Raw genomic sequence first — 13,204 nt, 5'->3', positions numbered from 1 at the left:
TAGTGTGATAGTCATCTGCATTACCTTATTTTCACCACCAGTCCTGACATTAAACTATACTGTACTTGGACAGGTCTGTGAATAGAGGGTGGAGCACTGCCACTGGTTATGCCACTATCTTGCCTGTCACATTGTCAAATCCTATCTTGTATGTCCATGTGTAGAAAAATCAATGGCATTACTCACAACACAAGGAATATAGTCCTTCAACATTTATGAATAAAAACACTGCAAAAAAACATACGCTGTTAAAAGTACATTCTGTGGTAAAATAGGCAAGTTACAATGGGTATGAGAGATACGGGTAATACTACAAAATATACATTTTCTTTTAATAAATAAAAAAATGTGTATATATATATACACTTGTACACAAATGACATTTTTACGAGTGCATTCCACTATCTCAAACCATACGTTGTCTATTTGCCATTTAATTATACGTGAACCTAAGACTGAACTTAAACAGAAGGGAATTTTTCCTTCAATTAGTTAGCACAACCTTACAACATCTGCTGTGTACATGTTGTGTGTCATTTCTAAGATTGTCATGCTGAAAGGAATTTCTAAAATTATCTTATGTTCCTCATGTACCCATTGTAAAGGAATTTCAACGGAATACCTTTGCTGACATTCTTGTCTTTTGGTGAATGACAGCCAAGACGTGTAACAGGGAGTCTTCAATTGGTATTTTCAAACTGTTGCACGGCTTACAAAATGAATATCCCTTCATGTCAAATAGCAATTGTTGACAAGTACTGCATAATACTGCATCATAAAAACACACATACTACAAAGTATGATGTGGTCTTCTCTAGAATACAAAAATAATACTTATTCTTCATATCAAAATATACTGCTCTAATTTTGTGAGGGGAAAAAAGTTTTTGTAAACCTTCAATTTAGTAAAATATAATTGCACTTGTGAAACAGCCATATTGAAATAGCAGTTACAGTACTGTTACTAAGAACACGCTTTGGTAACTTCCTTGAGTGTTGTTAGAAGCTGCTATCAAATAAAACCACCAACCACAAAGTCCATTTCAAAATAACAAAGGAACGTTGTTCACTTCTCTTTTCAGTGCCTAGAGAAATGTCTTAAAGCTGTAACATACTTTTGTTAATTATTATTATTGTTATTAAGGATACCTCCACTCATTGCAGTGCATTAAAACAGAGTCCATTACTCAGACTGTGCCATCGAGTTGAGTCTGTGGTGAGTGTCGCCATTTTGTAACAAAGGCGTGTACTCCTGAATCAGAACAGGAGCGTTCCTGAGCATCTCCTGGAAATGCCGAAGCGTGTCAGCGTAAAGCTCTCTCTGTAACACCAGTGGCCGGAAAAGATTGATGGGCTCCGCCGTGTGGAATGTTGCCGGAACCCGGACTTCTGGTGGAACTTGGCTGTTCCCAACCAAAGCGTGACAGAGTCTCTTCTCCTGAAGACTCCTGTGAAGGAAGCCTAGCATGTCCCGTAGCCTGTGCTCCAGACTCTCAGAGCCCCAGCTAGATGAGCCCTTACTCAACAACAGGTGCAGCAGGGTCGTCTTTAGGTGGTAGTTGGTCAGAGCACACCTGCCAGTTAGACCCATCTGTTTCTTGTGTAGGAAAGTGATGAGCTGAAGGCAGTGGAGGTGGCAGGAATTTTCAGGCAGGCTTTTAGTCACATGTTTGAGCAGGTTCTTCTCATAGACAGCGAAGGAGAGGGGCCAGTAAGTGTCTGAGGAGGTGCTGCTGTCAGAGGCGAAGTGTGATACAAAGTAGGCATTTGTGCCATCTAGTTCCACAACGGGGATGATGTTCATCACAACAACCTTTCCTGAGCGGAATCGGACCTTCAGTGCTCCAGTCGCATCCAGGTTGTGGAAAGTGAGCTCAAACTCGTACTTGTGAGAAATCCGTCCCCAGGCTTTGGTCACGGATATCTGGAACCACTTCATGACCTGGTCCTTAGCCAGATAAGGTGTGTTCTTGGAGCACAGAAGGTCATCCGGGGTGTGGTCTGCTCTGGGCTTTTCATTTTTGCTGTGTAGCAAGCACAGCATGTCCTCACCCAGGTTGGCAGAGCCACAGAGACAGCCGTCCTCATTCTCCCCGACCTTTGTCACCTTGATCCTGCCACAGCCCTGCATGTCCAGGGGCACGTCACTGGAGGGGCTGCACCACAGCTGGAACTGGAAGGAGTATGGCTCCGGGGGGGTGAAAGGGACAATGAGATCACACATCAGCGGCTTGCTCACCCTCCACGACTCAAACATGCTCCCAACGCCCACAAAGTCCGCCACCTCCATGTCAGTCTCCCTATCACACACACTCCTCAGGGACTCCAGCAGGTCGTCAGCGAAGCCCTCCACAAATTCCCGCACCCTCCAGTTCTCATGGGCCGAGGTGTAGATGCATCTCTCACAGAAGCTGTTTAGGACTCCTTTATCGAGCTGGAGTGTCTTGGAACTGATGGATCCACTCTCAACAAACCCATCCTCATCATCAGCGTAACGGGCTTCCATGTCTGCCAAATCCTGCCGACACACCTCAATAGTGAAGAAGATGGCCAGTGAGAGGGCGCTCCAGAAGTACCAGCCGTAGCCGTCCTCTGAGCCAGGGTCCTGCTGCTCCGTGCCTGCATACAAGAGCTCCTGCTCCAGCCGCGCCTGCTCCAGCTCCAGCCTCTTCTCATGCTCCCTCATGCGGGCCAGCAGGGCCTCATCCTGCTCTGGGAGGGTGGTGTTCTCCTGCGGGAACAGCAGCGGATGGTTCAAGATGGCCGCTGCCACCACCACAAACACCCGTGCTATCGCCCCCTGCATCCTGGCTCCCTGGACCTCAGGGAGGAGACAAAACCAGTGTCACCCCTCACGCCAGCATCTCATCGACTCTGATCAAGCTGCAGCCCAAAACCTGAAAAATAAATAGGATTTGACAAAATTATGAAATGTCCTTGCAACTTTTTGGGGGATTTCATAATCAGCTTGAGAGCTATTTTACTTCTTCAAACACGTTGCTATTGTGTACTGTGGATTGCGAGGTGATTCAGTAGAATCATAACACAAAATCACATGTTAACTCTAAAGAGCCTCAGCCTTCTTGAGGAAGCAGCCTGCACCTCTAAATATAGAGAGAGCAGAGTGACGCACTGTAGCCAAATATTGAACTGTGTGTCATGGAAGGAAGTAAGCACTGCGAGAACCAAACAGATCTGATCGCATTGTATCTGTCAAGAATTTGCTTCCAGTAAACAATTAGAGGAAAAACCTTACAATAACTAATTTGGCAAATGTATAATTCATTTTTATTTATTTGTCAAAGATTCACTATTGCAGAGCGGTATTAAGTCAGATRATGGGTCCAGAAAGGAGTAAATAGTAGCTCAATTCATGTAACATTTTGGTTGTGTTTAGATAGGAAGGAACCACAATTTAGCCTACATAGGAAAGGAAATAACATAAGGGCCCTTTCAAAATCTTATTTTTGAAGCTTTTAACAGAAATTCAACAACAGTATCTCATATTACCAACCCTTGGGGTGAGCATATAATCAAAAAAGCAGACTTCTAAATATTTGGAGAAATAAAGGAATTGTAGGCATTATGAATGGGTCATGACATGAACAAGCTTTTGGGAGACTGAACATAAACATTCCAGATTAGTGATGCACCGATATTACATTTTTGGCGGCCTTTTAAGCATTCTAGTACAGTTAAAYAGTTAACACACACACATGGATGCAGCGGTCTAAGGCACTGCATCTCAGTGCAAGAGGCATCACTACCGTCCCTGGTTCGAATCCAGGCTGTATCACATCCGGCCGTGATTGGGAGTCCCATAGGGCACTGCACAATTGGCCCAGCGTCGTCTGGGTTTGGCCGGGGTAGGCCGTCATTGTAAATAAGAATTTGTTCTTTAGGGACTTGCCTAGTAAAATAAAGGTTACACACACACACACACACCACACTGAACAAAAAGTTATTTTGTTGGCATTTACGTATGTCCCCATTACCAGTAAAACATAATCAAAACCTATTCTATTTCTTTCACTTACTTGCTGTGCTGTTTCGTTGCTCATTTGTTCAGTCATTTCATTCTCAACCAGGATTTCTATGGAACGCCGTTTGGGTCTTTGCATGTCAAAAAAGATACACGTCAAATAACACTATTTGACGTGTCAAATAAGCTTGTTGACCAATCAGGACCTGAATATGACTGCACGTCACGTACTCATTTAAGTCGATCATACATTTTTTACGTAGTTATTACACATTGATTACACTATCACTCGTATTTCATATGTCACAACGATTCGTCGATACCTATGCTATGATGCTGGTGAAGTTGTCTCGCGCATCTACAGTGCTGGTCATTAAAAAAAAGCTAGCTAGCTCATGGATGCAAACAATGTTCTTCCCCAAAAACATAGCAACATGGCAGTTTGTTTCAGCTAACTACAGAGCTATGTGTCATCATCTAAAATAACCTTAATTTATAAGACAGTTCTTATTTGATTAATGGTGGTCGGACCCATCTATGTGAAGCTAGCCACAATACGGATTAGCCACAATAGTGGACTTTGCGGTTAGTTTTCAAAATAAAACTATTTTATTGACAGTGATGCAAATGAATACAAATAGTAGAATTATGCCATAACTTAATAGCTCATGCTAAACAAGGTTGGAATGTTAATATATAAAATCAACAAAAGATAATTTGTTAATTTGACAAATCTGTTAATCACACTGGATGTATTATACTTTAGAATTGCATTGGTGGCATACTTTTTTCACTGTACAGCCTTACCTATGGATTGTGGATCATGACACGGGGTATCAGTCTACTCAGTGACACCCAGAGAACATTAGCATCGTAGCTCTTATTGCGGGACTCTGAAACAACTGTGAATTGAGCCACATTTATTGTCAACCTATGTGTATTGAACACTATTCCTGAGGAAAAACAATACTGCGTGGATGTTTTGGAGGGGGACATTGGGAAAAAATATATTGGTTATTGAGTGTTACCCCATTTCATTGATTCCCAATCCTTAGGTAAAGCTGTAGAGGTMAATATKAATGTCAATACACAYAAWAGGCTAAGTAGGTGATTTCAAATAGTCACAGTCCCGCGATAAGAGCTACAACGCTAATATTTGCATAAACTCTTCACAGTTGTGTTCTGTGGGTGTCACCGAGTAAACTGATACCCCATTTCATTGCTTCACATTCCAACCTTGTTTAACATTATCTAGTCTAAATATGGCATGATTCCACCAATTTTAACCTTCTGCATCACTTTCAAAGAGGTACTTTTATTTTTAAGTCAAACAGCAAATTCCACTATTGTGCCTAATCCTTATTGTGGCTAGCTTCACAACACATAACCCGGTCAGGTCGAGCCTCACTAGCCAGATGAAGTTGTCTGGCTGCTTATAACATTAGCTTTGGGCATCAAGGTTAAGTAGCTGGCTAGCTATTTATTTTCATGAACTGAAGTTCAATTTAAATAGGCAAACAACAAGTGGCTACCTAGCTAATACTTACAAGGATTCCTAAATCATTGCTAAGAACAGTGAAAATGACTGCAGTTTCTACTGGTTATTGTTTTCAGGCTGGTWGTATTGGTGCTATCTAGGTACCAAGCTAAAGCTAGCTATGTCGTGAAGCTAATAGCAGTGACGCTATTACTATGTAACTCCGGTAGGGCAACATCTGAATAATAGTGCACTTGGTAACATTAGTGTGTACCGGTGCTCGACCTGTCGCGAAAGCCAACATCACCCACGACAGAGAACGGTTGACTGTCAAGGGCAATGAATTCCATTATCTTGGCATTAATGGATTTCGCCTGAGTTGTCTCGCTGAAATGTTCTTACCCTTTCAAATGACTGCTCGACTTGTTGACTGCTCGATCCACATGGCAGACATTGCGGGCTAGGTTAGGAATGCTGTGATGCACGTGTAGCGAAAAAAAATTACTTGGCGTCATTACTTGACTGAACAACTATTTGGCATTTCCCCTGTAAACAGCAATAGTAGCCTAGCATATGATACAAAATATACGCCATAAAGTTGTCATGACTTTTGAACTTTGAAAGTTGTTCATGACTTTTAGGTGGAATTAGTCTGTTCTTTGAAATTTCCCTCAGGTCAAAGACTATGATGAGGTATGAAAGTTGTAGAGCCAGGAGACATTTAATTCAGAGTAACATTTTACACTGGCAACATTTCCTCCCATGACTTACTTCACTTGGCTATTTGTATTTTCCATAATCTACAGTTCAACAAACATTATAGGCCTACAACAACGAGCTGTCAARTTGTGTTCCCTATGTAAAGCACTGACATTAGCCTTTAAAATCAAGACAACATACAGCTAAAACCTAAACTATTTTAACGCCAAAATGCCACTCTTTTGACTCTACAGTAGCCTATCCTACATCCCGAGCCCTTGATCATGACTCTCAGTTCCATTAGGAAAGGAAAGGGGGGATACTCGTCAGTTGTACAACTGAATGCCTTCAAATTAAATGTGTCTTCYGCATTTAACCCAACCCCTCTGAATCATTACATTACACATAAGAGTCATTGGACGAAGGCGTCTTCCTTAGGGGGGGAGTTTTGTTAAGAGCCGCTACACTCCGTCTGAACATTAACACGCATCGCTTGCGGTATGGTTTTGGAAGCATAAGGACCTTTCATATCGGTGAGAAATAATTGCCAAAGAACAAAAGTTTGATCAACTTTATACGGTTATGGTTCCCACACGGCCATATTTCCATGTCACAGCGCTAGTTTATGGAAAACAGATGGAAGACAGAGTGGACTGGCAGAATCTAAGCGATAGAGGTGAGAAAGATATAACAGGAGAGATGGCTAACAACATATGAACATATGAGTAAATATGGAGTGGTGGATTACACAAGCCTTCTGGAAGATCTGATAAAGGAGAAGATGGTGGACAAGAAAGAAATTAGAAAAGTGGAACGTTTATTTATTTATTTTTTACCCCGTTTTCTCCACAATTTCGTGGTATCCAATTGGAAGTCTGTCCAGTTACAGTCTTGTCTCATCGCTGSAACTCCCGTATGGACTCAGGATAGGCATGCGTCCTCCAAAACACAACCGGACCACGCGACAAGAACTGTGACTTGCTTTGCTCCCCAGAGCAGGGCGACGTTGAAAGGAGTGATAAAGGGGGTGGCATTAAGTGTTGAGGAGGATCAGCTGAAATTGAAGATAACTGGTGTCTGTGACGCCCGGCGTTTGGTGTGACGCAGACGCGGTAGGAACGTGGTGAAACTGAAGACATTGTCTGTCCTGCTGAGTTTTGATGCAGTCCTTGCCCTACAAGGTCAATGTAGGATGTGTCAGTTATCCCGTGAGAAATGTTGTTACAAAAGTACTACAGTGTTTTAGGTGCCAAGCTTATGGTCATGTGGCAGCAGTGTGTAAGAGGTAGATTATTAGATTTGAGAAATGTGCAGGAGGACATGAGACAAAGGAATGTGTAGTATCGGTGGAGAAAGTTGTGTGTGTTAGCTGTGGGGGTGCCCATGGGGCTGGAAATCAGAGGTGTCCRGTGAGAGAAAGGCAGGTTGATGTTTCCAGGGTCAGAGTAGTAAAGAAAGTGTTGTATGCTGAAGCAGTGAAGAGAGTGGTAGAGTAGGATGGGTACAGGGTGAGGGATCCTGAGAGGATTCCTGTGAAYAGGCAGAGGCCAATACAGGGGGATGGGAAGAATGTGCTTCAGTATGGAGGGTTACTTAGCATTCATAACCATGGTTGTCAACTGTACTACAGAAAAAGTAAGTCACAGAAAATAGAGGTTGTGTTGGCAGCTGCAAAGAAGTCCTTGGGATTGCGAGGTTTTTCTGCAGAAGAGTTGCAGGGGGTGTTTTGTGATAGTATCTGTCTTCCCAGACCGTTGGCCAGTAGTAAGATTAGATACGGTTAAATAGTGGAAATAGTGGTGTTTTTTTTGTGAGGGGTAATTTTCCTTTTCCCACAATTTTGTAGTACTAGAATTTATTGTAGGTAGGCCGTGACTGGCCTCACACTCCTAGACAGTGGGTGGCGGTATATGCACCTAAAAGTTGGATGCGATCCGCCAACCCAATCCCAAAGTGGACTACCTGTGCTAATTAGCTATCTGTGTCTCCGACCACCTGTGTGTAAACAGAAGACTGACTCCACAAACGTGCTGTCACTGTAAAATTCTGTCGTCTGCAATTGTGTTAAAACGGTTAAAATAGTGTACATTTGCATTTGTGAAATTATGTTGATATGATATGAAAGTAGAGGGATTTATGTTTCTAGAGACATACAACAATTGAGAATCGATTTCACGTTCAGATGGAGTATTTGTATGGTTATTTGACAAAGGAGTAACGCTAGCTCCTTTAGTCCAATATTGTGCTACCTACAACCCATAACTTAAAGGGGACAAAATAAAATACACTGACTCAATGGAAAACCATAAAACAAATAAACTTTTACAAAATTGCAGTACTCTCTGCCTGAAATAGTAACTGCCTACAACTACACACCATTAGCAAAGTGATTACTGGCAATGATGTTTTGTTATTGTTTCTAGGGTACTTCAAAATAGCCCATAGGCCAATGAAGGATGGAAAAATAGAATGGCACTTCMAATTGGACCACTGACGACTAGCACTGCCGGACCTGAGGATGAGTCAAAGTTCCAACTTGAAAGAATGAGATGTTTCCATAAATACGGATAGAATACATCGAGGCTATCAAAACAAGCTATATATATATGTGTGTGTGTGTATATATATATGCAATTCACCCATTTTCTTCTGACAATCCATGGATAATTGTGGATTACCGCAATAACTCAATAAAACGTTTTTCCCGTAATACAGTTTAGGCCAATGAATAAACGGTAACATTCGAACGAGAGCCGAAATAAAACCTTATCAACTAAACGATAAATTGCATTTTGATTTACTATTTAAAATCACGAACCTTTAAGTGATGTCAGATCTCACTGAACACATAATTAATTCTTCTGCGATTGCAATTCTTCAAGACAAACAGGAGCTTATTTAGAACCGGGGAAACGCAAACTCTGAAATGTGCGAATGAGGAAGGAGTGGTTCAGCCACAGATAGAACAATGAGACAGATATTTTACTGGATGTATAAATGTGAAGCATCCGGTTGGCGTTTCGACTCCCTAACAAATATGGTAGTGAGAGGAAGCCTACTGGCGAGCAGTAGGAGAAGAGGGAACTAGATGGATTTTGGCCGACATTCTGTAAATGTTCTCATCGATTGATCTCAATACAGTTTTCTGTTCCCAAAACTACAATTGGTTATGAACAGAGTGGGCAAAGTTTTCTAGACTTTACCCTTTGCAAAAGTTTTTTTTTTTTTTTTTTAATTGCGCTGTTTAGGAGCGCAGAGGCAAATTGAGTTATTGCACACGTGCACGTCACAAAGTAGGCGTTCCCTAACGGAAATATACAGACGTGTACTAGAACGTGCCAATAGGATTTCTTGTTTTAGCTATAAAAATCTTTGGTTCAGCCTTCTCATTTTCTTCTTCTTCATTTGGGTTAAACGGCGGTTGGCATCCAATGTTAATAGTACATTAGCTGGACGGGATATTGAACGAGAAAATACAAAAATCCATTGCAGAAAAGTGGGGGAAATGACATCATACAAAATACAAAAAATAGACACTTCAACAAACAAAACGCATCTCACTTTTTCAATCACAGTCCATTCATAACTGCTCAGGGGCCTGTGAGGGTGGAACATTCAAAGACAAGATTTCTTAGAAGGCCTCGGCTGTGAAATAACAAAGATCTAAAAAACATTAATCAGCAGTCATAATGATTCCAATTTTCTCAGACTTCTCTGCTTGTGCTATACTGTTTATGACCATTACAATAAATATTACAAAGTCCAACTTTTTAACATTTCATGATCCCTCGTTTAATGAGAAACTAGTGTGGCTCTACTACCATTGTTTCTTCCCCGCATTCGCTCCATCCACTCTTCTCACCGCTTCCAGATAGGAGACACTGGACATCCCTTACTCTTTCCACCTCGGTCTCCTTCACCCTAACAGGGAACTCCAGGAATTCGGACGCATGTTCGCCACCACAATTGCAGCATTTCATTTAATCTGGCATATGATACTCTTCCCGTCTGCACACATTTGACACATGACCAAATCTTCTGCATTAATGACACTGACAGGGTTTGTGCACAAAAGCTCTTACAGGGTATCTAATGAATCCTGACTTTATATGGGAAGGGAAAGACTCTTCATTAAAGAACACTAGTATGGATGAAGTAAATTTATTTTCTCCATCCACCATATGGGTCAGTCGACGTGCAACAACCACTCCATCTACAGTATGTCTTTAGTTATATCATCTGCCATTACTTCTTGCGCCACCCCAGAAATAATCCTCTTGATAGGCAGGCACCCTGCTTTGAAAATCCATACAGGAAACATTCCACCGATTATCTTTTTGAGTATTAAAACATGCTTCTTCTGCTCCGCAGACATGAAACATCTAAATAAGACCACTTATTGTGATTCTCAATGACTTAACACTTTCCTTCAACACATTCCAGATTTTCCTAGAGACGTTAAACAGATTTCCCAGGTAGCATTGGTCCAATACCCTACTCCGACTAAAAATGAGTCTAGGGGTTTCCTAGTTTCCACCATAACTGTACTTCTCTTGTTTCCCTTTTTTGTCACTGTAACCCACTCATTATAACTCTCTGTGCTATTATCTTCACCCAACTCACTAACAGTTTCAAACAAAACCTAATTWTCCGCCATCTCGTCAAATCCTTCTATGTAAGAATGCTGTTCATTGACTATTGCTCAACCTTCAACACCATTGTACCATCATCAAGCTCGGGGCCCTGGGTCTGAACCCCGCCCTGTGCAAATGGGTCCTGTACTTCCTGACGGGCCACCCCCAGGTGGTGAAGGTGTTCCCACTTCCCAACACCTCCACTTCACTGTTCCTCAACACAGGGGTCCCACAAGGGTGGGACTCATCCCACTCCTGTACTCCCTGTTCACCCATGACTGCGTAGCCACACACACCTCCAACTCATTCATCAAGTTTTCAGAAGACACAACCATAGTAGGCCTGATTACCAACAATGACGAGACAGGGCGGCACACAATTGGCCCAGCGTCGTTCGGGTTTGGCCGGTGTAGGCCATCATTGTAAATAAGAATATGTTCTTATCTGACTGGTTAAATAAAAAATAAATAAAAAAAGACAGCCTAGAGGGAGGAGGTGAGGGCCCAGGCGGAGTGGTGCCAGGAAAATAACCTCTCCCTCAACGTCAACAAAACGAAAGGAGCTGATCGTGGATTTCAGAATAAAGCAGAGGAAGCACGCCCCTATCCACATTGAAGGGACCRCAATGGAGGTGGAAGTCTTGAAGTTCCTCGGCGTACACATCACTGACGATCTGAAATGGTCAGAGACAGTGAGGTGAAGAAGGCGTAACAGCGCCTCTTCAACTGCAGGAGGCTGAAGAAATGTGGCTTGGTCCCTAAGACCCTCACAAACTTTTACAGATGCACAATTGAGAGCATCCTGTTTGGCTGTATCACCGCATGGTACGGATACTGCACTGCCCGCAACTGCAGGGCTCTCCAGGTGTGGTGCGGTCTGCCCAGCGCATCACCGGGGGAACACAGTCTGCCCTTCAGGACACCTACAGCATCCGATTTCACAGGAAGGCCTAAAATATCATCAAGGACATCAACCACCCAAGCCACGAACTGTTCACCCCGCTATCATCCAGAAGGCGAGGTCAGCACAAGTGCATCAAAGCTGGGTCCGARAGACTGAAAAACAGCTTCTATCTCAAGGTCATCAGACTGTTAAATAGGCATCACTAGCTGGCTACCACCTGGTTACTCAACCCTGCACCTTAATTAATAATGTTTACATATTGCTCTACTCATTTCATATGTATATAATGTATTCTATTGTACTGTATTTTAGTCAATGCTACTCCGACATTGCTCGTCCTAATATTTATTTATTTCTTAATTCCWTTATTTTACTTTTAGATTTGTGTGTATTGTTGTGAATTGTTAGATTTACTTCACTGTTGAAGCTAGGAACACAAGCGTTTCACTACACCCGCAATAACATCTGCTAAATATGTGTATGTGACCAATAAAATTGGATTTGATTTGAGCTGGCGCCCAATTGACTCCCATTCACCCTTTTGAAGGAGAGCACTCACCCTTATGAAGGAGAGCACACACCAAAATAGCTCAGAATGCACAGCGCGGCCCTTTGTGTACATTGCCCATGCATCGTCAATGGCGTTATCAATAGATGAATGGAGTTTCCCATCTCCTCTAAAGTATCTCTGGTCAAACCGGGCCTGCTAATTGGCTCATCGATGAAACGTTTGATCTCAATACATTTTTCAGTTCCCAAAACTAAGATATGTTACGAACACAGTGCACTAAGTTTTATAGAGTTGACACTTTGCTAAAGTAAAAAAAGTTTWAAAAAAGCGTTGTTTAGAAGGAGTGCAGTGTTGAATTTGTGCACACGCGTACTTCACAGAGGAGGCGTTACCTAACGGCAATATGCAAATAGTTGCTACAACTCGCCAATATCTCGTGCTTGACTTTGCCCAGCTAATTTCTTGTTCTGCCCACTATGCTTAATTTGCTCCCTGTGAACGACACATCTTGGGATAGTTATACATATCTTTGTTGTAGTCCTTAAACCTGGAAATAAGTTTCCTCTGGTTCGTTCAGCTAGAGAGGAAGACCCAACTCGGCGTAAAATCTGTCTCCCTCCAGCATGTTACGTTTTTTTGTTGTTTCCCCAACCAAGCAAGGACTTTTTGTATGGAGTGYCGAATTTGGTAAACAAAAAAATGCATGGCTTACTTGCTACGTGAGGTTTATTTGATTGAAAAKAAGTTTCGTAATGCTAATGCTGGTACAAGTGTACGTGACATCCCAGCAACTTTGAAAAAAAAAACTTATTCGGAGTTGTCTTGAGATGCATGCTCTGAGGCTAGTAGCATCTTTTATTTTATTTTATTAACAACAAATCAGTAAAGAAAGTACATGAGGGAACACAAGTATATACACTGCTCAAAAAAATAAAGGGAACACTTAAACAACACAATGTAACTCCAAGTCAATCACACTTCTGTGAAATCAAACTGTC

The 13,204-nt window shown here is 42.1% G+C and overlaps 1 protein-coding gene across 3 annotated transcripts; it reads right to left on the bottom strand.

Moving 5' to 3' along the window:
* Positions 1 to 197: 197 nt before the first annotated feature.
* itprip (inositol 1,4,5-trisphosphate receptor interacting protein) lies at positions 198 to 9,127 on the bottom strand. Of its 3 annotated transcripts, none has more exons than XM_023970345.2 (2): positions 8,977 to 9,127; positions 198 to 2,897 (listed from the first exon to the last, which is right to left on the bottom strand). In XM_023970345.2, exon 2 carries the CDS (start codon positions 2,804 to 2,806, stop codon positions 1,184 to 1,186), a length of 1,623 nt encoding a protein of 540 aa, XP_023826113.1. In that variant the 5' UTR covers positions 2,807 to 2,897; positions 8,977 to 9,127; the 3' UTR covers positions 198 to 1,183. The 3 variants fall into 3 exon arrangements, with proteins under 3 accessions (XP_023826113.1, XP_023826114.1, XP_070291055.1); XM_023970346.2 differs by lacking the exon at positions 8,977 to 9,127 and adding an exon at positions 8,798 to 8,970; XM_070434954.1 differs by lacking the exon at positions 8,977 to 9,127 and adding an exon at positions 6,995 to 8,773.
* Positions 9,128 to 13,204: the final 4,077 nt, after the last annotated feature.

This window comes from Salvelinus sp. IW2-2015, linkage group LG25 (genome assembly GCF_002910315.2).
Source record: "Salvelinus sp. IW2-2015 linkage group LG25, ASM291031v2, whole genome shotgun sequence".
Taxonomy (NCBI): Eukaryota; Metazoa; Chordata; class Actinopteri; order Salmoniformes; family Salmonidae; genus Salvelinus; species Salvelinus sp. IW2-2015.
This window is presented reverse-complemented; position numbering and strand designations above follow the sequence as displayed.